The 26,003-nt window shown below is 43.3% G+C and overlaps 1 protein-coding gene across 1 annotated transcript in view; it reads left to right on the top strand.

Annotated features, from left to right (window-relative positions):
• The window catches only part of TMC1 (transmembrane channel like 1), a 133,655-nt gene that overhangs the window by 70,875 nt on the left and 36,777 nt on the right, over positions 1-26,003 (top strand). Inside the window, exons 3-9 of the mRNA XM_044445923.1 lie at positions 2,785-2,835; positions 5,567-5,888; positions 8,275-8,412; positions 13,532-13,622; positions 15,291-15,372; positions 16,296-16,402; positions 18,310-18,408. Coding sequence (XP_044301858.1) covers positions 2,785-2,835; positions 5,567-5,888; positions 8,275-8,412; positions 13,532-13,622; positions 15,291-15,372; positions 16,296-16,402; positions 18,310-18,408 — 890 coding nt within the window. The remainder of the gene's footprint in view (positions 1-2,784; positions 2,836-5,566; positions 5,889-8,274; positions 8,413-13,531; positions 13,623-15,290; positions 15,373-16,295; positions 16,403-18,309; positions 18,409-26,003) is intronic.

The following is a 26,003-nucleotide window of genomic DNA, read 5'->3' as shown; positions in this document are numbered from 1 at the left end:
AGAAATTGGATTTCCTCCCCCTTTGGTCACAGGGGATAAGCACATAGGATCAACATATTATCTTGCCCATTGGATTCTGCTTAGCTTGTTAGTTATTCTGTCCCACTGTGCTTAATTAAATTCGATCAATTACATTGATGATGTGTTTAAGCCCCAGTTATGCATAATGTTGTGCCTTTATTTGGTTTAGCTATAAGCATGTTGATTTCTGTAGAATATATGATCTCAGCTTTAATGTACATTCCAAGGTATATCATAAATGTTCTTACTGCTCATACTCACATTGTAGCCAGTCCCGTACCTTTATAATGCTTCCATGGGTGTTTTCCTTTTGGCTGAGAAGCTTTACTTGCAAATAAAAGTGGATGCCCTAATCTATCATGCAAAGCATCTTTTTCAGAGGTATTTGTCTCCATCACTGCAAGAGCTCAGTAACAATTGTAATGATCTTTGTATAATCTGGATCCAGTTACTGCCTCCAAAGGAAAGCATATATCCACACCTAACAAAAGAGCACTCATTTTCATGTCCCACTCTTGATATTGAATAACATTTTTGCACAATCCTTAGGGGGAAAATAAGATGCAGATGCTGCTGGAAATGGCCGAACATGTTATTGGCTTTGAGGAAAGGATGTCTGCTTCTTACATACATGCCTTTTAAGAAAACAAAACAAAACAAAACAAAACAAAACAAACAGCAGCTTGTCAGGTTCTGACTAACCCTGTGCACATTAAGGAAACAAGATCCAACATGGCTGTTCCTTTCACAATACTACCTTCTTTAACTTCTTTATCAAAGGAATAATCCTTTGGTTCCATTAGAGTTTTGACTTGCCAAATTAACATGCAAGTCATCAGAGTTATTATTTTTACGCTAAATTAGAGCAGATTTCTTCCAAATGTTGTGTGAAAATAGGAGCAATGTAGCTGAAGGGGGATCTCGAAGAATATGACGAATGGATCACTCTGTAATTAGAGCCATCTGTTTGCCAAAGTTCATGTGGTGTAGGAGATGTGTGATGGTCTCCCTTGACTTTTTCAGACATAAAAGCTGTCATCGGATGAGGGGTGGGGTAGAATTTGATCAACATGCAGATGATTAATAGATCCATCTTTCAAAATATCTGAAGGATCAGGGTACTTTATTGTTTTCCTTCTTTAACTTCTGTGTAATATCCTTCCTTCATAAAAACCAAACTTTGGTATAAAACCAAACTTTGTGTTCAGAGTGACAGTGTATCACAGGAGTTGTGCCCCAGAATAACTAATCAACTGGTACACTCATACTGTGAACCCATTTGTGTCTACTCAGAAGTAAGAGTTCAAAGATGTTTACTGCCAGATAAGTATGTGCAGGGTTGTAGCCTAAATACATGGGATTTCCCAATAAATTTCCTCCTTTCTCCCTGGGGCTCTCCACATTGTTTTCATGCCTGCATATGTCCCTGTGAAGAAACCACAGGGACACCTGCAAGGCACACTTTGCAAAGGGACTAGAGTCTTGACAGCTAGCTTTTAAACTCCAGTTCCTTCTAAAATAGGGCTGTTGTGCACTTTTCCATGTTCCTGAGCACCTAGACTCTTAGAAGCAAGAGCACTCTTGGAACAGTGGTGTCATTCCAAAAGAGCATCTTGCTGCAAAGGGAGCGCAAGTCCCACATCTTTTTGCAAGCATGGATCAATTGTGCTTTTTGTTTGTCTTCTGCCAGCTGCCAAACCAAACCAAGAGGGGGCAGAAGGCTACTTGGGCTTCTCTCGGACAATGTCCGACATGAGCACCTGCTGCTTTTGTCCTGAGCATTGCCCAGGCGAGGCTGCCCATTTCTGGACCCCTTGCACATTTGCAGAACAAAACATTTTAATGTCTCCTATTATGGGCATGCACTGGAGTGTCTCAAATAATAGCAAAAATACTTTAGAAAGGTTTGTGTCCATGGAGATCCCTCCAAGGTGGCCCATGGGCATTTTGAAGGGGCTGCCAGTGACTGTCCAAACAGCGATCGTGAAAGCAGACCCTGAAACAAACGGAGGGAAAGCCTTGGTGAGCTGAGAGGACTTGCAGTCACAGCAGGGAGGAGAAGACAAGTCTTCCTGCCCTGGTGTTCCTTGGGATGCCAGCAGGAAGACTAAGTGGGAGGGAGGGGTGAAGGACTCGTGGTAAGACTGATCTCTGCCAGGTGCACTGTGCTGTATGTCATTCATGTAGTGCCAGTGTGGGTCAGCGTGATGTCTGAATGCACCTGTCAGACGGGTGGCCTTGTATATACTTTGCAGAGAACAGTCTCCTAGTTGCAGGTGGCTCTCTTTCTTGGGTGGGCAACGCCTGGGGCACGTGTGCCCCCAACTGTCTTTGTGGCTTCCTAGCCCTGCCGTATTTACCACCAAAATTGAGCAGCATGCCTGCAGATTTTTAGATGTCTTCAAGAGCATGCGATATGGTTTGCCACTGAAGTTTGGTGGTATGGCAGCAAAACAGTGTTGCCTATTTTGGACAATTTACCCCTCCTTTTTGCTTCCGTGCTACATCACAATGCCGGGAGGTGTGAGGATCTCAGTTGGCCCCAGTCCACCAGAGATTACCCTTCTCTGTTCTAGGCCACAGACCTCCCCACTATGGAGGTCTGCATTACATTTGTATTTAAATTATAGCCATTCTTTCCAAATTGGCATCTGGACATATAAAGCAGCACCTGCAAATTGTTTGCAAATCTTTCTCCTCCTGTGTTCTCTGTATGTGGAGAATAACTTAATGGCATACAGAATGCTTGTTTTTCTTCCACAGTGGACATTGAAGTTGACAATGAAGAAGACAGTGCCGCTGAAAGTGAAGAAGGTAAGGACTCCAAAAGACCCTGGGGTGAAGTTTCAGTTCTGCAGAACCTTGCCTTCCCCAGAGCAGAAAAACTAGGAAAGAGAGATCACAAGTCAGTTCCTTGTTTGCAGCAATTAGCATTGCAAAAGAACTTAGTAGCCTTCACACTTAGAGTTCATGAGTTATATTTCTGACCTTGGTGTGGTACTGAATAAGTACTGGAGCATAGAAATATAGAAACAGAGTGGGTCAGAAGGGGTCTCCTGGGCCATCTAGTCTGACCCGCAGTTCCAGCCAGCTCCACCCATGACATGCCTACCATGTGCACGTCCAGCCTATCCTTTAACACCTTCACTGTTGGGGCTTCAACCACCTCTCGTGGAAGCCTGTTTTATATCCTAGGGTACCTAACCATCAGGAAGTTCTTCCTGGCATCCACCCTAAATCTTGGTTCCCTGAGCTTTGCTCCACTGGAACATGTCCTGCCCTCCACTGCAGAGGAAAAAAGTTCATGTCCCACATCTGCTTGGCACTCCCTACATACCTGTACTTCACTAACAGATCCCCTCTGAGTCTCCTCCTCTCAAGGCTGAAAAGACCCTGCTCTCTCAGTCTCTCTTCATATGGCTTACCCTGCAAACCAGCCACCATCCTAGTGGCCCTTCGCTCCAACCTTGCTATGCCCTCTTGTAATGAGGGGCCCAGAACTGAACAAAATACTCCAGCTGCAATCGCATCAGAGTCGTATAGAGTGGCAGTAATACCTTTCTCAGTATAGAAGCCATGCTTTTGGCTATGCGTCCAAGGGTGGCGTTCGCCCTCTTGGCCACCATATCACACTGCTGGCTCATGTTTAGCCTGCGGTTGACCAGCACCCCAAGATCCTTTTCACAAGTGCTGCTCTCCAGCCACTTGTCCTCTAACCCATGCTTGTGATGCCCATTCCTGTGGCCAAAGTGCAAGACCTTGCACTTATCTGCATTCAATGCCATCTTCTTATCCCTGACCCACTTCCATAATCTGTCCAAATCCTTTTGGATCTGGAGTACCTGCTCCTCAGTTGTAGCCACCACCCCCATTTTAGTATCATCTGCAAATCTGACCAGAAGAATTCTCACCCCCTCCTCCAGGTCACTGATGAAAAGATTGAATAGGATCAGTCCCAGGACTGAGCCCTGGGGGATCCCAGTCATCACTGTTTGCCATCCCAGTGATTCCCCACTAATGTTTTTGGTTCATCGGCCATGCCCTAATCTATTGGACAGTGCATCGGTCTATCCCCAGACCCCTCAATTTCTCCACCAGGATATCATGGGGCACTTGGTCAAAGGCCTTGCGGAAACCCAGGTAAACCACATCAGCCGCATCCCCTCTATCCAGCCACCTCGAAGCCTTGTCATAGAATCCTACTGTTCATGATTTCAGTTCAGTGCATTAACATCCCACATTGAACATATGTTTTGCTTCTGGCTTTCATGTAGGCATTGATGAGAAGAGCATGCTGGGCTGGATTGGCACTTAGGTTTGTGCCCTGTGAAATCCATTCATTTCAGCAGACCTGCTCTGCATAGAATTGTTGTTGGATGCAGCCTCTTGCTTGAGCCAATGGGTTGCTTACGTTCTTAACTCTGATAGTTCTGATCCCCACAGTGGTGGTGCTGGTGGTCATGTCAGGCAGGGAAGGCACAGAAGCAAAGGATTCAGCCCAGGTGCTCACTTCTGTTGAGGATCAGGTGATGCTATCTTTGCCCTTGGAGAGCATTAACTGCATCTGAAGCAAGTGTACAGCTTCCTGCTGTGACTCACGTTTCCGAGACAGGAGCCACAGTGAACATGATGTTCTGCCTTTATTGTCTCAGCCGAGTGGACCCTCTTGGCTGCAACTAAACATTGTCCTGAAATTGCATAATTGCACACTAGAAGAATACATTGACCTGGGCCATTTTTATGTTCTTATAAAGGACTTGGAATGTCAGCAATTGTACTAGTCTCTAATGTCAGATCAAAGTGCTCTTTTCTACAACAGGGCTAGCAGTGTGCGCCAGGTAGACAGCATCTGACCACCAAATGGGTCCCCGGAAAGCGACCATCTCTTAGTTTTGTCACAGATACCTTTGTATCAGATCCTCCCTCTGAGGAGCGCAAAGGGATGAATTAGTCTCATAAAAGGCTAATATGTGAAATATAATAGGTTGAGAGGCTTATGCAAGGTCACTCACCACCGCGGAGCCAGCCAGACATTTTGCTGCTGAAGGCAGAGCAGAAGATGGTGGCCCCTCCCTATTGCTTATGCAGGAGCAGGCCAGACTGGTAGCTGAAACATACAGCAACCAGGGTGACAGCATACTGTCCTCCACTCCCCCTGGGGCAGCAGGCTGATTGAAGGGACGTGTGATGTAACCGGCTCTGTTTGCTGGCCGAAAGAAACTGCTGCCGAGTTCAGGAGGAACAGTCAGAGGGCAGCTACTGCTGGTGTCCAGTATCTGCCATCTGGGATGGTCGCCTCACTCTGCCTCATGGTAGGGCTGGCCCCAATTTGACGCCTAGGTTTTTTAGCTTCACAGTCTGAAATGTCACGACTGGCTGGATCCTCTTTTGTCCTGGCCAGTGAGTGATTCATTGCCCTGCCCTGGGTTGAAATTATGACAGTGAACAATAATTTTGTGTGATCTGGGTGGGCTGGTTGGAAGCAAGAGAAAATGTAGCTGTTTACGAGAGTGAAGTAACTCTCGTTCTGTTTTCTGATTGCAAGAGCCATCTCAGCAGAAGAAAGGAACATCAAATAGAAAGAGTAGAGGGGAAAATGGAGCAGATGAAGAGGATGAAGAGGAGGAGGAGACCGCTGCAGAACGCAGGCGAAGATACAGAAGGCGGAGGATGCAAGGTGGTGAAAAAGAGGGCAGCGACTCTGATGGAGAAGGCTGCAAAAGCAGGAAGAACAGAGCAAACCAGAAGACCAGGGATGGGTCCAGGGATGAGGATGATGAAGAAGATGAGGATGGGGACAGAAAATGCAGGAGTGACAAGAAAAAGGGGAAGAAGAAGAAAAAGGACAAAAAGAGAAAAGGATCAAGGTAATGCACTAGCTTTGCTTGCACCTCTTGAAAGGCGATGGTTCCACTGTTATAAGCTGTGCCAACATGCTGGTGGAAATTAGTATGATCCCTTGAGCTCTACACTGCAGAAGGTTTCTACACAAAGGTGTAAATCACTGTATCTACTTTCAGTTTTGTCACAGAATGGAGATTGGAGCTGTGCACAAAGAGCTTTTCCTTTCCTGTTTTTCAGAGTTACCAAATCAAAATCTCTGTCCAAAGACACATTTCGATGCTGTGATATTTCAGGCTCAAATTACATATGATATTAAATTTATATTTGATGCCAACAGGAAAAAAAACTAGCTTCAGAGGAAGGATTTTGCTGAGGACCATAGCAGAAAACAAAAAGGTTAACCAGCTCCTCTGTTCCTTGACATTCAGTTTTTTAATAGATAAAGTGAAACAAAAATTAAGAAATGAAAAGAAAAAGTTACCAAGGGACTTTGTACTATAATTACATCTAATACTAGATGCAGGGAATATCACAGAAATAAGTAATAGCTATTACATCTACCAAATCTATAACTACAATTTTAACATAATACTTAGTTAAAATTAATACTTAGTTAAATTAATTAATATTAAGACTAATAATTATTGCATAAAATTTTGACATGGGTATCAAGTAAATAATTCACCTTATAACATATGATCTCATTCAGTTTGAGCTCATCCCTCAGATGATGCAGTTTGTTTGGGGGGAAAAGAAAAGGAAGGAAGGCAGGAAGAAGAACCCTGCAGAGTTAATACAAAGGCACCTTAAATATTCAGTGAGGTGGTGCACCCTTGCTGAGTCTGGTGTGCCCTGCTGATTCCACTCCACAAACAATGTTCCCCTTGCACAACAACCATATCGTGCTTCTGGGAGAGAACTCCTTTTTTCTGGAACAGGGCAGGTCAGCTGAGGTCACATAAGGAGTGCCTCCAGTCTGTCCTGACCCAGAAATGAGTTCTGGTGGAAGCGTAAAAGGTGGATCTCAGGGTCATGCCTTATTTCCATTCAGGTTATGATGGCCTGGGATTTAAAATAGGACTCTCTTAAAGTGAAGAGCTTCAGGCATCCCTCAACATATCTTTTGATTATATCTGAGGGATTTTTAAAGGTAGCAAGTATTGTTGAGGTGCTTCTAGAAACATGGCCTCCTTAGAATTAGCAGAATGGCTAATGAGATTGTGGGCTTTATCCTGACCTGGTTTTTAGGGAACCAAAATATTATAACTATGATAAGATCTGTGGGATGCTGAACAAGTTCCCTTTCATCACTATTTTTTTTCTCCAGAAGGAATGTCTGAAAATGACACCATGAAGCCTAAAATGACAGTACAGTTAAAAGTACTGAGGAGAAAAGCTTTAGAAATGGATTGTGGAACAGACAGCTTTATACAGAAAAGGGAAGTGGCTCTTAAGGATAACTCAAACAGAGACTTGAATCAGTTCCATGCATTGATTGGCACTGCAGTGCAGGTTCGGCGAGTGTGCCAGCAAAGCATATAAAGCTCTTTAGTAAACCTATTGGACATAAAGATTACTTTTTCATTTTATAGAAGAATAACGATACTCTTCTGTGGTAGCCAAGAGTGCCTTTTACTGGCTTTGATTGGCCAGTGAGGACCCTATCTGGAAAAAATTGTCCATGCATGGTTTGCATGCAAGCTGGACCACTTTAGTAGTCTTTACATGGGGTTGTTTTTGAAAACAATTCAGCAAGTAGCACTGGTCCAGAATGGAACCAACAAGATGCTGCTATGAACAAGGTGGTCAGCTTATATTATACCAATATTATATCTGCCCTACTGTTTTACCAGTTTGCTTCCATGCTCAATTTAAGGTGCTGACATCAGGGCCAGCTCTATCATGAGACAGAGTGATGCCATCATCTCAGGCAGCAAATGCTGAGGGGTGGCACAGGCTGTTGAAGGAGAGGGCTGTGGGGGAAGTTCTGTTCCCACAGCCTTCCTTAGAGATCCCAAGTTGCCTGCTGCCTTCAGTTAACTTTCAAGTTAACTTTTCAGAATGATGCTTTATTATTCTTTGTAGGCTACACTGACGATGTTGCAATAGAAACTGCAGTGCTGGAAGCACTATGCATTTTCTAAATCAGTTTATACGTTAAATCCCAATAAGTTCAGTTACATTATCAAGATTTGGACTTCATTTGGGTGGCTGAGCTTGCATAAATGGAAGTTGTAAGTTAGAGGGATATGTTACTACTTCACATTGTAGTAGATTTATTGAATAAATACACACCTATAAATATATATGTATTTCCAGAAAAATAGAGCACCAAAGCAATCAGTTACTTCACATCTGTCAGCCAGACTCCCAAGCTTTTCACATCTCATTCTTGGCTTTTTCTCAAAGCTCTGATTCTAGTTCGGAAGAGGAGCTTACCGAGGAGGAACTGGCCAAGCTGAAAGAAGCAGTAGAAGAGAAAAAGAAGCTGATTGCTACTTTACGAAACAAGCCTTGGAATATGAAAAAGAAACTGCAAGTCTTGAAGTATGGTCTTTAAGTAACATGTAATACATAAAACTAGGGTGTGCTCACACATGCACATACAACTTGGATTTGTGTTTACTTGATTATTTTGCTCTCGTGCACTTGTTCTCAGAGGAGTAAGTCCACTGGTGCCTTTGAAAAACATTGTGTTGGAAGTGCCATGCAGTTCTGTTGCCGCTGATTAATCCATGATGATTCATTCATACATGTAAGCAAGCCAGCAGTTGTTTCCGCCACTTCCATGTGGATGTACTCTTGGTGCACATCAGTGGCTCCGTGTGGGCACTGTCTTTAAGCCTGCCCTTACTGGAACAATTGCCAAGTCCATTTTTTGAGTCAGAATGATAGCACAAATCACAGCGATCATGTAACCACCCCCATATGGAAGGGCTGGTTCTCATCAGCAGTGGCTTCGAGTGAATTCCGCTAAGTCACGAGACCTGTGATGGCCCTTCATATTGATGTAAACTGAACCAACTCATATATCATCTGACATCTGTCCCATAGGGCCATTCATCATATGTTAAGAACATAAGAAGGACCTTGCTGGATCAGATCAAAGGTCCATTCAGTCCAGCACTTCATATATATGGTGAAAAACCAGCTGCCCACAGGCTCGCTGAAGCAGGATGGTACAAGACCTCTACCTGCCGAAGCTCCTCAGCAATTCATTTGCACAGGCATGCCAGCTCTGGTAAAAGAGGTAGTACATAGACAGCGATGTTTCTTATATATTATTGACCAATTAAGGAAAGGAATTAATAGACCATTCTTTGTGATTTGATCCCAAAGTGGATGATGTCATGAGCTGGTTTTCTACCCCTCCTTCCAAGCAGATCAGGACAAAAAGCCTTATAACTGAAGTGTTTGTGTTAAAGCTGACTAGCTAGGCTGGCTTTCTGATACAAAATAGGAGTATTGCAGAAGTCAATAAAGACAGAAGCAAAATTGTAAGATTGGCTTGTGTTTTTTGGCTTAATGTGGCATAACGATACAAAATTAATTCCAAACAGAATTTCTTTCTTCCTTTCCAAGCTGAAAAGCGCTAGCTTCACTGTCAGGGTGGGCCCCATTGCATAAGGCCAACATCTGGGAGCATCTGGTACCTCTCAGCTGGCCAGCTCTCTTAACCCAGCACTGGAGTCTCAGATTAATGACGCTGGGTCTGCCCCTCCAACTTCAGCTTGCCATTAACCTTTCCTACAGAATGTGAAACTGATTCTCAGTGACTGCCTGGCTTATCCCTGGATCTGCTGGCCTTGGCATTTCAGCTGGGCTCTCTGTGTCCTGTCAGGATCTGATTGACAACATTTGGAGGTTCTGTTCTAGAAGGAATGGGCCCAATCTCTACAGATGATAATATGCAATAAATAACAATTTCCTTTTTTATTAAAATTCTATACATGGCCCACTAGCCAAAACTCTCTCGTTATACAAAATAACAAAAGCCAAAGCTGTAGACAAAGGTACAGAACAGCAAGTCAATGCGAATGCCTTCATTCTGGTTGCTACCTACCCCACCCCACTGCTGGTGGCCACACAGAGGTAATATACATAGGAAGGGCTCATGGCTTTGTGGCAGAGTCCATGCTTTGCATGCAGAAGGTTGCAGGTTCAATCCCCGCGCGCTCTCTAGGTAGGGCAGGAAAATTCCCACCTGAAGCCCTGGAGGAGTGCTTACCTGCCAGGGTCAACAACGCTGGCTTGGAGGGGCCAATGGCCTGGCTCAGCATAAGGCAGCTTCCTGTGTTCAGCTCTATGTAGGCAGTTCTTCTCCCCCAGTTTATGCGTCAGCCAGGCTCAGAGACAATGGCGTTTTCTTCATTCTTTGATAGATCTTTTCTAAGTGGGAAAGTAAATATGTGTCTTGCTGATTCTTTACATCTTTGACTGTATATCAGTCTAAGAGCTATTTCACACTTACACGGAACATTCCTCATATCTGACATCCCTTCAAGGATGTGTGCTTGATAGAGCTGGCTATTGCTGTGAAAACTCCAGACAGCGTTAATAGAAAAGTCCTTTAAGTGCCACAATACATTTTGTGCATTTAGCTGTGAGCTGAAAAATGTTGCAAATCTAGGGTTGTTAATGGATGGGTAAGCCAGCTCAAAGTAACTGGTTAAAAAACTTTATCTCCTATATGATGAGAAAGCCATAACAGGTCCTAAAACGAGAATGGGGTTACGGAAGCAAGCGTCACTGAGCCTGTTGCTGTTTACTCCAAGGTAATTGTGTTCAGCTTTGTAACCAAAAGTGGGATTTCCACTCTTGCTGTAGCCCTGTGCTTTTGAAAGTAGGAACAAGGCCACAGTGATGCTTTATTTAAATGAACAAATTGTTTACATCCACCCAGGATTACACTCCTGTCTCAGTTCTCCTGGAGCTAAAACCTGGCAAGGCCTGACTTTTTGGCGTTTTAAAAATCCAACCTTTTTAAAGAGTTGACTTGAAGGAGTCCAAGCTGATCAATATTAACACCACATTTCTCTTTAATGAGATTTGAGCTGGTGCCTGAAACCATCTTGACCTGTTACTGAAAAGTTGAGCAATCCATCGGGATCCTCTTCTTCAGCAGCAACCTCTTACATTCAGTAATTCATCCCCCTACTTCTGCAAGCTTGAAACAGGGCAACTACAGTACAACTCGCACTCTGGGAGCTGCAACTGCACACCTACACTGAATTATTAAAATGGGCCATTTAAGGACAACAATACCTGTGCTCCTGAAACATTGATGTCCCTGATGTGGTAATTAGATTAATGTTTCTTCGAATTTAATAAAGCTTTCCTGGGTTAGCTAAGATACTACACTTTGGTCTAAGCTGAGTTATTGATAATTTATCTATAACACACAATCTGACTGGTTACAAACCCCAGGTTTGTATTTCTTGTGTTCCTGACACTTTCTCATAATTGAATATGGCTGTCTGCATTTTTTTTTTGTTATCGACATTGCTTTCTGCAAAAAGAGATGCTTTTGATGATGTTTAACGATGTATATTGTGATGTAGGGTGTTGAAAGAGCTTCATATACATTCTGATTTAGGTACTGTACATTTGAGTGGCCTCCTTAGACAGCTGCTGGGACCTTATTGCTCTGGCCAGGTTCACTGTCGTCTTAATTCTTTTTGCTCATAGGGTCCCCTGTGTCTAGCAGCTTGGAGCCTCCCTTTTAAAATCACATATGGCCCCTTATGGAATGTTGCCCTGGGACACTGTGGGAAATTAAAATGGCCACCTCCTATGGGACATATTTCCCACAATGCCTCAGAGCAACACTACATTGGTGCATTGTGGGAAGTTAAAACAGTGTCTCCAAAAACCTGTCACCTTCACCAGATGGCTGAATGGAGCCCACCATCATGGGAGCATAGTAGAGGACACTGTCTGGATTTAGATGCTCCATACTTACTGATTTCAATGAATTTACCCTAACTCTGGATCCAACCCACTATTTCAATAGTTCTTAAGAATGCACAGAGAGACGAGCATACACATAAGGGCTTCCTTGACTCTGTCGTTGTGCTCCTGCCAGTGAGAACAGGTGGCTGCTACTTCAGAGATAGAGACGGAAGCCTGAATTTCCCTCATTTTGATTGTTCATAAGTGAGGAGTTATTTATTTAGCCAATAAGATATTAAACATACTGTAATGGAATGATTTGCATCAAGAACTGGAATCTTTCCTATTGAGGGCTGCTCATTCTGTTGCAGCTTAGGAACTAAATGTGACTGCAGCAAATCTAGGTTCTGATGGGGCAAGAATTTAAAGTAGAGAATGGCCTTGGAAGCGTCCTTTTGCTTTGCCCGGTGTACAGATCTCTGGGAGGTAACTAGTATTTTGACATTGACAAAAAACAGGAGCAAAGTCAGTATCTGAGGAGGCAACCTGAGGTGACGAAGGGATAAAGCTTTCTGCAATAGTTGTCTGATGACTGCAGCAACAGATCAGACTTGGTTTCAATTAGCTCATTGAGCATAATGGCATGCACATTCCTCGCCTCATTACCCGTTGGCCATCTTTCGAGATATTCTGCTCTGCCAACAGAGTTGCTTTTCACATACTTCATTTAAGAGATCCCTGTTATAAAGTGAAATTCTGATGGCGATGTGCATTAAAATACCTGTTAAATAAGCTAAATATATTATGCAACTATTCCACTTATGCTGAGGGTATGCGGGTTGCTGGAGAAAACGTATGCTTGGTTGTGGTAGGGACAATGAAACAGAGGATGGTTGTCATTTATTTATTGATGTATTTATTTATAATATTTGTACACTGCGCCATAGCTGAAGGGCTCTCTGGGTGGCTCACAGAACAGTAATAAACAGAATAAAATCAACAATTTAAAAAGTAATAATACAGCACCTTAAAACAATAATTGACTTGGCAACAGGAGACAATATATAACAAATAAAAGCAAGCAGCAAAAAAACAAATGAAATTATTAAAAACAAGCATGAAATAAACATTTCTTCACTTGGCAACAGAAGCTAAACAGTGTTGCTGTTGTTCTTGGCATGAGGTAGACATTTTTGCACTGCTGTGGCATCCTCGTTTTATTTTCCTTTGATCTTCTGTTCTCCTGTTTTCCCCTGCAGAGGAGGGCAGCATGTATTTCAATGGAGCCAAGCTCAGGGAACCAAGGTTCAGTTTGGATGCCAGGAAGTACTTCCTGATACTTAGGACACTTAGGGTATGGAATGGGCTTCCACAGGAGGTGGTTAAAGCCCCATCAGTGAGGGTGTTCAAGGATAGCTAGACATGCACATGATAGGGATGTCATGAGCGGAGCAGGCTGGAGCTGGGGGTCAGACTAGATGGCCCCAGGAGACCTCTTCTGACTTGCTCTGTTTCTATGTTTCTATCTTCCTGACATTATTTGTACCATAACATCATACCTACTGGCTGTAGCAAGGGTGGTTAATGTGCTGCCCATGGACACATGGTGCTCCCAGACACATTTCTTGGTGACACCCAAGAGTCCAACACTTCCCACTCAAAAACTCCCATATTGTAGAGAAATGTCAGATTTCTTTTCAGACAAGGCGACCAGAGGAATGATGTTTTCAGCATAAGCCCCAAACACCTCTAATTTTGCCTGTTTGTTTTTCAGAGATGCCCAGCGTTTTGTGGAAAAATTTGAAGGTGCTCTTGGCAAAGGCAAAGGGAAGCAGTTTTATGCGTATAAAGTAATGATGATGAAAGTAAGGCTTATCTCATTGTTTCTACGAAATAGTTTAATTGTTCAAAGTCAGCCCTTCCTTTCCATATATCTCTTCTAAAGTGTATGGCATCACTCTAATTTGGGTTGTATTTTGTTGGCCTAAACACACACAGACACATTTTTCTGTGTGTTTGCCACTTCTGTCAATACTGCAAAAGACCTTTCTGGTTTCATATTAAATGCTCACTGCATTTGGGTTCTCGGATGCTAGTGCGAAAAATAATAAAAGTCTGAACACTTGAGTACTGTTCAGAGTCAGCAGAGCGTATAACACCACATGGGCATTTGCAATAATTGCAAATGGCCAATAAGTGAGAACATTAAAATCTGATGATGGTCAGGAAAATCACAGAGCAAGTAATCCATATAGGCCTGCTACAGCCTGTTTCAAGTCACTGGGATTAAAAGCTTTATTGTGCCCTTAGGGTTGCTGTCCTAAGTATACTTACAAGGAGTCTGCAGGCTAATAATATAATAACTAGCAAATACATACACAACTTTTGATGAACCATAAAAATGTAAGGAGTCCCATCTGGTCTGGATTTTTGTCCATAGAGTGGTGAAACAGCTGCCTGTAGGAAACTCACAGGTAGGATGTGGGTACAAGAACACCCTCTTACCCATGGTTCTCAGCAAGTGGTATACATAGGCATGCAGCCTCTGATGCTAGAGGTAGCAGAGTGCCATCAGGAATAGTAGCAATTGATAGTCTCCTCCTCCTCCTCCTCCTCCTCCTCCTCCTCCTCCTCCATGAATTTGTCCCATTCCCTTTTAAAGCCATCCTAATTGGTGACCATCACAACTTCTTGTGGCTGTGAATTCTGTAGCTTAACTCTGCGCTGTGTGAAGATGCGCTTCCTTTTTACGTGTTCCGAATCTCCCACCACTCAGCCTCAAGGGACGACCCCTTTGGATCCCACTTGGTTAATCTGTGTGTGTGTGTGTGTGTGTGTGTGTGTGTGTCACGGGGAAGCTGAAGTGCAACTCAGTGCTTCAGATGTTGAAAGATACAGTTGTGGGATAATTGGACCCTAAGAACGTTGTGGTTCATGTCTCCTCTATTTTATCTGATGGCATTTTCATACCTTCCCTGCAGGAATGTAGGAAAGTGCATAACACAGGCACGGTCAATGTAGGGAAGCAGGCCCTTCATTCCAGGGGCAAAAGCCGCCCCTCCCAGGGTGTCCTGGGTAGCCCTTGGGCCCACGCCCTTCCCCCTACCCACCGATCATTCTTCCCCACCTTTGTGCATTACTCCCCATTCCAAAAACCCGAGACGCCTCTCATGAGGCTTAGCTATTGTAAGGTATGGCTGTAAACTAACATATGCTTGTATTCTGGCCTCAGCTCCTTTGCCTTCAGTCCCACCCATGTGGCTCTGGAGAGCCTTTCCAAACTGAAAGTCAGCCCTTGAGCTGAAAGAGGTTCCCCGCCTCTTGCTTAGCAGATCTGCTTGCTGGGTAAAGAAAGATAAGTACTATTTGAAACAAGACAGAAATATTCCTTCCAAAACCATTCCAATGATATGGATTGCATCTGGATTATGGATATTTTACAAGAGGTTTACATGCTTCTAATATGGAAAGTATTTTTCTTGACTTTCTTGGCTTTTTTCCTGAGCCTGTTTAACTTGTCTTCTCACTTTCAGAAATGGATGAAATTTCAACGTGATTTTGAGAATTTTAGAACAGCCTGCATTCCTTGGGAAATGAAAATAAAAGAAATTGAAAGTAAGTGATAGTGTGAGGGCTGAAAAGGTCAGGATTCCAAGAAGATGGAAGAAACTGGACAGCCATCTGAGTGGGATGGTGTAACTTGGTATCCTGCAACAGCAGGAGGTTGTACCCGAGAGCCTTCATGGCCCCTTTCAACTCTACCATGATTCTGTGAGTGCAGAATTATAATTTATGATTACATGCTGTGGTATCTAGCAGGGCCATTACAGAAGTAGCCTTTCCCACTGATACTGTTGTGCAAGCAGGACCCATCACTTGCTCAATGGAGACTTAATGCTTCCTTATAGCAAGCCCTGAAACAAACAGAGACTCTCATTTCTAGATTGGATCAGTGGAGCTCCCTTATGCAAGCTTTGCTGACCTGCTTCATTCCAGAAATATGTATTTCCACTCATGTGTAGTTGCTCCTGGAAACTCCTTACCTCTGTTGCACAAGGGGTGGGACTCACAGAAGGGAGTCAGTGGGGGGCACAAAGGAATTGGCAGGGGTGCAGTACCCCATTGTTTACTGCTCCATGGTCTGGAAGTTATGGCAAGTGCCTTAACTTTCAATTTCCATGATTTTTCATGTATGAATAGTAAGTGTGGCTTGATTATTCTCTTAAACTGATGTTTGTTTCCTTTTATATTTTAGAATTCAAATTTTATTGTTTTATTATAGCAACTCTTATCATTATACATCTTTTATTAACAACAAATGCATCATTATCAAGGATACTGGAACTCCTTTGTAATATACTATATGTTCACCCACAGCAATGAAAATACTAATCAGTACCTCAATCAGTTGTACCAGTTCAGATAGTTGATAACATCCAGTTATGGAGTGAAGAGTTAAACACTGTTTTGTTTCTTCCTGTCAAGGTACTGGGAGAGTTAAGAATTATTCATTTGTCCCCTTTTTTCATGTTTTATAGGTCATTTTGGCTCTTCAGTGGCATCCTATTTCATATTTTTGAGATGGATGTATGGAATAAATATAGTTTTGTTTGGGCTGACCTTTGGTCTTGTTATGGTGCCTGAGGTGAGATGATTCAGTGAATACGTGCAGCTTATTTTGTTATTTCTGTTTAGGCTTAAATGTCATGCAACAAGGATGGGAAACCGCCAACCGGTGGGCCTAACAGGACCTGTGGGAGATGCCCACCGGGCCTGCTGCCTTCCCTGCATTTTGATTGGAGCTCAGACAATTTCCCTGCTCCTCTCCATTTAGACTATTAAAATCGGACAGCACAGGGGGTACTTTTGGGAGAGATGTCTGCTGGAGAGGGCTAAAGTTCCCCTCTCCAGTACTATTACTTTAAAATCTAAAATGTGGAAAACAAAGAAAGCTTTGGTCTGAGATGCAACCAGCATAGGTGAAAGCATTTTTAACGCAGGCTCCAGGTTCACATTATTTCATGGTGAGGAAAATCAGTACCAGACTAAGCCGTGACACTGATGTTTAGTGGGAGTTCTCTGTTGATAGAGACCTTTTCCTCTCCCTCACATATTTCACTTGTCAAGATTATTAAGGATATTTTGAACTTTACTCTGCAATGTGCTCAGAACCCTTTATTTTGTCCATTAATGTAACATATGTTCAAACAGCCTCCGATTATAATTTCACCCACAGTAACTGCTGAGATATATTTTGAGTAGGATATATGGTCCAGTTCACATGTTATGTTTATGTGTGGATTATTTGAACCATGGGAAGTTGGGAATTAGCAAATGTCCTTGCCCCTCAGCCCACCCCCACACACCCACTGAGTTGATTGTGATGTCTAAACCTAGAATTATGAGTTGTTGGGGAGACAACCCATGGTTGTAACCCAAGAATGGACCATAGGTTACAATTCTGGGTCGTCTCTCCTGCAGCAACTTAGAATACCTGGTTTGGATGTCATCAACAACCCAGGGAAGGAGCAGCCCTGGCTGTTGAGCCTCACCTGGCTTCAGCAGGACTACTTGAGTGGTGAGGAACTCTTGTCTTTGTATGAATTCTGACAGTTCAAACTACCTTGAGTGCTATTTTTGTAGTAGAAATGTGGGATGCAAATCAAATAAATTAAGTGAATTAATGAACTGCTTGGGTAATTGTGATCTGCAAAGTGGGTTAACATCTTCTATAATGCTTATATCTTTCTAGTATCTTTTTAATCCAAAGTACAAACAATTATTTGGCTTTTAAATCAGTGCAGGGCAGGCTCCTACAGGCTAACTTGGCAGTACAGTAGCCTGGGCCTATCCATACAGCACATCAGCAGTCCTGGCAGTGAGAATTGGAGTATTATGAGCGTGTCCATATTATTATGAATGAAATGTTGGACACATAAATGGTGAAGTATAATTTCCCTTTCACATGCTAGAACTGAGGCTAAGAGATAAAGTGATGTGTCAAAAGCAATTTGTCCTTTCCAAGTCCCTATTCAAGGTTATAGCAAGATAGGGATTCTGGCTTAATTCAAGGACCTCCTCCTACCACTTCTCGGAAATGTGGGGAGGAATTGGGCCATACAGAAGTCACCGTCACCATGTCATCTGTCACTATGGATGACTGGCATCTGATAAGGACTCAGCCCATGTGCAGTGAGTATCTAAGCAACCACTTTTCAAGGATGTGTCATCAGAATCTGTCCTTAAACCTGCTTGAAAGAAACATAGAGTCTCAATAATTTTTTTCTCCCACTGCAAAATTAGCAGCTCATAATGCAAAAGCTTATATATTTGAGATCTCATTGATGTGACAGGCTAATGATTTTTGTAGACTGTAATCTCATTTGCAAATAATTTGAACATCAAGTTTAATGTTGATTTAAAAGAGGGGAAGCAATAGAGCAATTCAGAAATGAGCTAGAAAATGAGTTTCCCGCTGCATATTGCATGTCAGCCTTTGTTTCTTGAGGGTGTATTTAAATGTTTAATACTTTGTCCTGTGTCTGAATATAGGCACTGATGGGGAAAGCATATGGGACGCTACCCAGAAAAACTGTGCCAAGAGCAGAAGAAGCAAGTGCTATGAACTTTGCCACTTTGTGGGACTTCAGTGTAAGTACACAGAGTGCCAGTTTGGGTGCTATGCTGTTTGGTTTTTTCTGTGCAAGCTGCTTCCAGATAAGTCCTCTATCATTCCATTGGCCTGCCTTATTCATCGAACTTTATGATGGGTCCAGAAAACCTTGTTGTCTTCAACTCATAAACCTCTTGTGGTTCCTCATGGCTTCTCCCACGTGTTTTCTTACTGCAAAAGGGGTGAATAGAAGAGCTGGACCATGCCTTCTGATTGGCAGTGCTATGAGCCCCCATCTGCACCCTAAAAAGGTGATTTCAGAGTTCAGCCATAAATGGCTCATGTTCACAAATTTAGCATGCAGCATTTCAGTAGTTAAAAGGTACAGATGTATATTCCAAACCATTTGGGGAAACTGACTCAGCTTGGCCCCAAGAATCAGTAGGACTCTTCCATGATATGAATCAAGGCCTGACGTTGACTTGTCACTGGCATTACAGATCTACAGGGGAGGCTGGTGACTCCTATGCAAGCGGAGCGCCTTCTCTAGTGCTGCGTTTGTCTTAAGTTTGTAGGAGCTGTCCATGGTGCTTAATGTTGGAAAACCTCTTTTGGGGGTGGAGCTCAGTACCCCAGATAACTCCTGGAAAGCTCAACAGAAACGTAGCCATGGATGAGAAGCCCCACCAGCATGGGAGTTCCCTGCCTCCCCCCATGATGCACACCATATGGTTAAAAGGGAACAAGGAGAAAAGTAACTCAGCAAATGATTCCGTGTGCTTGCAAGGACCTGTCGTGTTGCCTCAGATTTATGCAGTAGATGCATCATAGCACAGGTCCCGAGGGCTACCCTTCTGAGCCATGCGGAGTCAATTTCTCGATGTACAAAAGCACTGTAGGTGGATTTGCTTCAGTGGAGCTGCGCTGTGGGGATAATTTGGCCCTCTGTGGCTATACGAAATAATGAGCCTGAGAAGTGGCAGTGGCAAAAGAGCAAAGGAAAGATAAATGAGGAGACTAAACAACTGAGTTCCTAGTCACATTTTTCATGGCCTTTTTCCTTGTTAGCCTGTGGGATCAATGATATGGTTTACATCAGCAACTACTATGGGATTTACAGTAAGCTACTTACTAGGGTGTGTTAAATTACTGTGGGAACTTCCTGCAGTGGTTTAAGGTGCCTGGGGAGCAGGTTCCTGTGAGACACGCAATTCTCCTAATCCCTACAGTAAACACTTGCTACAGTCGGTCTTACCTGAGAAGCGGTGTGAAAAACTAACATACTGCAAGCTGCAAAAGAACTGGCCAAGTCACTGCCTCTGTCTGTGCCCACTCCAGGATTCAGGATGCATGTTGATACCTGCTACTTGTACAGGTTGGCAGAAGAAGGCAAGGCCAAGCAGACTCAGGCTAGAACTGGGACTCCCTCATTGCGTATGGAGCTGCCTCATATTGTGAGTGGTCAGCTTGGAATATCTTCTTAGAAGTGAAGTATTCCTAGCTTCTGGATGGGCCCCAACAGCCTAGCCTGGCCACTGCCCCCTTTAGTACAGGGAAAATGATAAAGGGATTCCCACGTAACTGAGGCCTTTCCTGGATAACAAGGATGCTTCCAAGCCTTAGTCTCTTGGCTTTTTCCTGCAGCTCAGTTTTGGGACCTACCTTTGGCTTAGCCTTGATGCTTTCACTGCTAGGCCAGATGGCCAGAGGGCTTCCTTGGGTGGTTGGAGAAGTCAGTGGCCTGCCTTGTCTTCATGGCCAAACCAGACAAAAGTGATAGCACCCTGCTCTCCTTCTCTCTAGCCTAGTGCCCTCAGTAAGCCTCCGAACATATGGCTTTCTAGGTTTTATCAACAGCTGGAAAACCTGCTTAGCTCTGCTCTACCAAAACATTTCATGATTTAATATTAGTAAAAACATCAGTGCACTATCAAATCTTTGAGGCCCATGTTATATTTCTCTTTAGGCTATGCCCATATATGTCTGGCAATCCAATACAAAACTGGAGATGGTTGCAAGGATGAGTGTTGGAATATAGAAACAAGAGGTCACAGAGCTGAATTTTCTTATTCCTAACTGTTGTTGTATAATAGAACTTGGTTTCCAGGAAAAACTTCAATGAACAAAACATATATACAGAATCAGCCATCATACTAGGATTCCTGAGAATCAAACCTGTCCCTGAGGATAAGACAGAAACTGCAGTCAAGTGGATAACATTCCTAGGCATTCATAATTGACAAGCATTCATAATTGACAAGTTTATGATTTGGGTAGATTGATCTGTGCTTGATATATTCAAGTGGAGTGCTGTATTCGCTGTCATCAAATATGTTGGTAGCAGAAAGTTGTTTTGTAGTACAATATACAATAATCAAAATCCTGTCACTGTCATTGTTAACATCTGATGGATTCCTTATACAATGCAGCCATAAAACCTCAGGACTCTCCAGGCTCCCAAGTTTGACTGCAGCTACAGTTCCGCCTGTGCTTATCAGGGATCATGCCCATTTGAGCACAGCGTGATTTACAAATAAACAATTTGAGGAGTGCCTTGTAAGTGGCATCTAAACTCTTCCCCCAGATTTATGTGGCAGCAAATAAAGATGGAAAGAGATCTCTGGCTGACAGGAATCTCCAGGGTAGAAATGCCTCTAGAATTCTCCTTCACTGAGCTTTGTCCATGGAATTGATCAGTTTTGAGGCAGGTGTGCTAAGCTTCACTCAGCAGGATAGCCAAGAGGGTCCCCAAAGACAGCAGTAATGTGTATTACTTACACTTTTAGGCATTACACATTAGCATCTAAAGAGCACCACCCTCACTGGACCTTTACCTCAAGGCAGGAGGGCACGAAGGCATGACATCCAGATATCTAACTGCACTGCTGATTTTGTTTCTGAAGCGGAATCAGGAATTCCCACCTGTTCTTTTTATTATCTTTATTTCCACTTTTACTAGCATGAAGAACAGGGTTTCAAATGTCTTTTGGTCAGTAGGCATATTTAGAATTTTGAGAGTGTTGTGGGCACTTTCACAAAATGGCTGCCTTGGGGGTAAAATGGCTTTTGTGATAGGTGCAACTGGTCACAAACCATACATTTCCCAGAAGGTAAATTGATGAGACTAAAAGGAAAGTAGACTGCTATAGAAAAATAAGTGGAGGGGTGTGTGTGTGTGTGTGTCTGAGCTTCAAAATCACTCATAAAGATGTTGCTAGAGGGGCAAAGCTTTGCCTTGTAACATGCCAGTGTCCCAGTAATATTTATTTTTTTAAAAAAACTTGAGAAATAAACTAAATCAGAAGCATTGAGCCTGATGGACCCAAGGAGAGATTTCCAGGGGCCCTTTGGTTTCTAAGCGCACCATGTTGAAAACCTAAGGTGTAAAACTTCTCATTTTTTCTTTCTGCATGCATAATTTACTTGTTGTTGTTGTTATTATTATTATTAATTATTTTATTTCTGTGTCACCCCACAGCTGTAGCTCTCTGGACAGTTTACAACAATACCTTCACAGCTGTACTTTCAGAGCAATCTGACCTTTCATGTTTCCCATCCTTTAGCATTTTGTGCATATTGCATAGAATGCTGCATTAAACCTGCTTTGATGTCATTGTGCACTGCGTTTATCCTCTTTAGATTGAATGAACACATGTGTGCCTCAGTAAAACATGGCATAAAATAATCATATGTACAATCAAGCAAGACTGTTTCTCTCTCTCTCTCTCTCTCTCTCAGGAGTGTTTACCAGTGCAGACGCATCTAATTAGGAGCATCCAGGGGAAAGGAAATTCAGACAGAGTGGATGAACTCAATAATGAGGCAAAGTGTCTATGTGCCGCAATTACATTTAGAGTTTTTCCTAGCTGAGCTGGAATCCACAAAGAGAACAGAGGGCAGAGAGCAGAACGCGATAATCTGTTCACACATATTTCATGTAAAAGCCACATTCTGGTGTAATCTCTGTCACATCTGTTCCCCAGTGGAGTAAAAACATTACATAAAACTGGCCCATAATTGCACGTTGAACAAGGATTAATTGAAGAGAAGCAGATACAAGGGGTGATCCAAGGAAGCATGATGGAAAGAACTGTCCCCCACACCCCAAACAGCTGCAAGGCAAGCTGATTTTTTACATCAGTTGGAGTTTAAACACCAGTTGTGGTGTGGCAGTGTAGGCATGGATTGCAAAGAGAAAGCAGGCTATGAAAGGACCACTGTGTGTCTGCTTGTTATCTATTGCATATACATGATCCCATGTGCGAGCATTCCTAAGTAAGCGTCCTGGATTACAGCCATTGTTTCTGCAATTGCTGTTCCATATTTACAGCATAATCCTTTGGTTCCACTCAAGTGAGTAGGGCAAGACACACACAAGGCAGCTTCAGGAGCATTCTGGTATCTTCCGTGGGACAAAGCACACAGCGGATGTGGATTTGGGAGTGGATGAATTGGGAGCACATCACTTGGCAAGGCACAACTCTAATGTTCTGCTGGCAAGAATGATTCTCGATGTCGCTTTTTTAGGGGGCAAAAAAACCAAAGCAGCATCATGTCCCAAACATCTAGCTGTGAAGGCCTCCCAGACTTTCACCTGCAAGTGGTCTGCTGAAGGGGCCAGAGGCAAGAAGCCTCCCCCGGGGCAGATGCAGCTCAGTTTCCAGGGATGGCAGTCAAAGGATCCAGAGGCAGCTGGGAGGTCAGATGGTGAGGGCAGCGACAACTTCGGCCTGAAAGGGGCAAAAACAGGACAGCATCTAATAAGGGCTTCAGTCGTTATTCTGAAATCAAAAGTGCTTTGGAAATATCAGATATTGAACAAGAAGGCACTTGAATAAATAAAGGCAGAAGTGGTCAATTAAAACCAAGCAGGCATTGTGCTGTGTGTACAAAATAATGTGATAAAGATGAGCATTCTGAGGGTGTTACTGGTAAACTACACTCCATTATGCCTTCTGAGTTCTTACGAAAATGTGTTAGGTTCCTGCTGTTCATGCACCAGAGCAGAGAGGAAGGACCAGAGGAAAGACGGGAAACATGGCGGATTCGTTTCCCACCCTGTTTCAGTCTTTATGAGTCAGTAACCCAGAACCAAAGTAGAGCTGAGGTTAAATGCATCTTGACCATGCATGGCTTTTAAAATACAGATAGTAGGATCAGAGCAGGTGAGGGAGGGGGAATGTAACCCCTTTCTCTCCTGCGGCCATCCTTAGGAAAATCCTTCCTCTGAAAACGGCTATTTGCAATCATGCCAATGGGGGAATCTCCTCATAATGCAAAGAACAGCATCAAAGGCAGGAGTGGAAGACTGAAATTTCCCCTCACTGCCTGCTGCGATCCAGATAATTGTCAGCACCATCACCATCTGACCCCCAGCCAGTCATTAAAAGCAAAGCCCCCACATGGGAGATGCATTTAGCATCATGTCTAGTTTGGCCTCTGGTTGGTCCTAATCATCATAAATCCAGGGGAATGATTGTTTAGGCACCGCTTGGTGCAAGGCAAAAGCCACTGGTTATGTGGCAGCTATGCCTCTCACACAGCACCAATGTTCTGCACATAATTAAAACAGTGACAAACTCATAATCCCATAATTCCCCAGCGGAGACAATGTCAGTACCAGTGCAATTGAAGAAACGGATTGATAATTACACCAGAAATCTATTAATATTTGCTTGTCATGTATTAATATTTCATTTCCCCCGCAGCCAGGACTGCAAATGAGGCTTAACAGGCAAACACGGTGACTCATCTCAGGCAGCCTGACATATATGAAATGCACTGCTTGCGATTAAATGAAACAGAAGGATGTTAGCCTATTGACATTTTAATCTACTAATGGTTTCCTTTTAAGAAAGACCCAGCAGCTAAACAGCAGAAGGAAGGGGAATAGATGCATTTCACTTGTGAGAGAACTAAGCCTCACTGCATTACTACAGTCAATTAAAACCCTTTCCAAGTCATCCACAGACCATTGGCAGATTACGAGGGCACAGGCTGAACTCTGGTGCCTGATTGGAATTTGTTATGGCCACTTGCAAGCTTTGCAACTATGCCCTGTTCATCAAGGAGTGGTCTTCCATAGAGCGGGAGTGGTGGGTCATGGCAACCAGAAAGACAGAAATATATATTCAGCTGTGTCGATTATTTTTGCTTGCCTTCATCAGCCACGTACCGTCAATTCCTTAATTTTGCAAGGCAACCAAGATTTCATTTAGAAAATGATTTATGTATGGTATTTATCTGTATATCCATCCATCCATCCCCTAGTGGCATATTATTTAGTGGACCTAGTTATGGCTATTGATTTTCAGCCAGAATCCCAAGTGCTGGTTTTGATTTATAAAGTCCTGCTTGGCCTGACCTGTACATGCTGCACAGATCAATCAAGAGTGCCCTTGACTCAGGAGGGTTAATCTGTTATATCCACTGCATGAATAAAATCTAGTGGCTGGTTCATATGATGAACCCCAGAACATATGTTACCATTTCTTATGCAGAGCTTAATCTCCACTTAGGAACTAGCGCATCTGTTGAAATATATTGTTGCAAGATTGGGGTTTTAGAGGCAAAAGCGTTGATAGAATCAGGATGGCTGCAATCATTTCTTAATAAAGAGAGGCCTGTGGTGCAGGCCAAGTGGCTGGGCATGTATATTTTTAGGGAAATCACAAGTAAAACACCCACAAACATTATGAAACACCCATAAGTCTCCAGTGAGCTCCTTCCAAAGGAAACCAAACCAGGGTAAGCATTGCACCCCCTAAAATGGGCTGGTGCTCTGCCTTACAGAGGGCTATTTGCAGAGAACAGTCTTCTGACCACCAGTTGCCCATCAGTTCTTAGTACCTGCATGACAGACTGAGCAGGTGGTTTGGCCACTGCCTTCCCCACTAAGGTGATGGACTATATTCCTGTTAAAGGTACAGTCATTGCTTCCCAATTGGTATCTGCTAATCTGTATGTCCAAACTGGGAAACAATGCAATCATTTGAATGGTATCCAAGTCTGTGTCCTCTCTTTGTCTCTTTTTGGTGAAGCTTAAGTGGCCACCCTACCCTAGATCTTTTTACCACTCAGGGAAGTAGAGGGAGCGAAACAATGACATCTGAGCTGAAGGTAATTCCCAGACAATTGCACAGATGAGGTAGTCATTCCACTTTTTTGCCATCCAGCTTCTAGGCTCATGACAAGAAAGGCCTTCCCGCTAAACTCATTTCCTACCTGCACACACACACCAAGATGTGTGAACTTCCCCCTGGGTTACAGTTTTGAGATTACCATTTTAATTCTCCAGGGGGTATAAGTATGCTGAAAGCGCCACACCCAGGAAGGATGGGGAAAGCAACGCATTGTCTCCAGGGTGAGCAAAGGTGATTGGTTTACCCACTCATTTCCCTTCGCCCTCTTCTATCAACCTTGAGGCAAGGGAGTTTCAGCAACTGGGTGGTATAGAAGTGTAATCAATCCATCAACTGAGATGTGCTTTTCATGGGAGCTTTGCAGATCAGGATTTAGGTGTACAGAGTATTCTGAATAAAGTCCCACATCTCCTGAAGGACCAGCTATGATGCTTGGGCGTTCCTGGATCCCAGACTGTGGTGGTAGCCAGTAGTCTTTGTCTGCTTCACTT

The sequence above is a fragment of the Varanus komodoensis genome, unplaced genomic scaffold, assembly GCF_004798865.1.
Source record: "Varanus komodoensis strain SLA01 unplaced genomic scaffold, ASM479886v1 scaffold5, whole genome shotgun sequence".
Classification (NCBI taxonomy): Eukaryota; Metazoa; Chordata; class Lepidosauria; order Squamata; family Varanidae; genus Varanus; species Varanus komodoensis.
The sequence above is the reverse complement of the archived record's forward strand: the minus strand, read 5'-3'. Positions and strand labels throughout refer to the sequence as shown.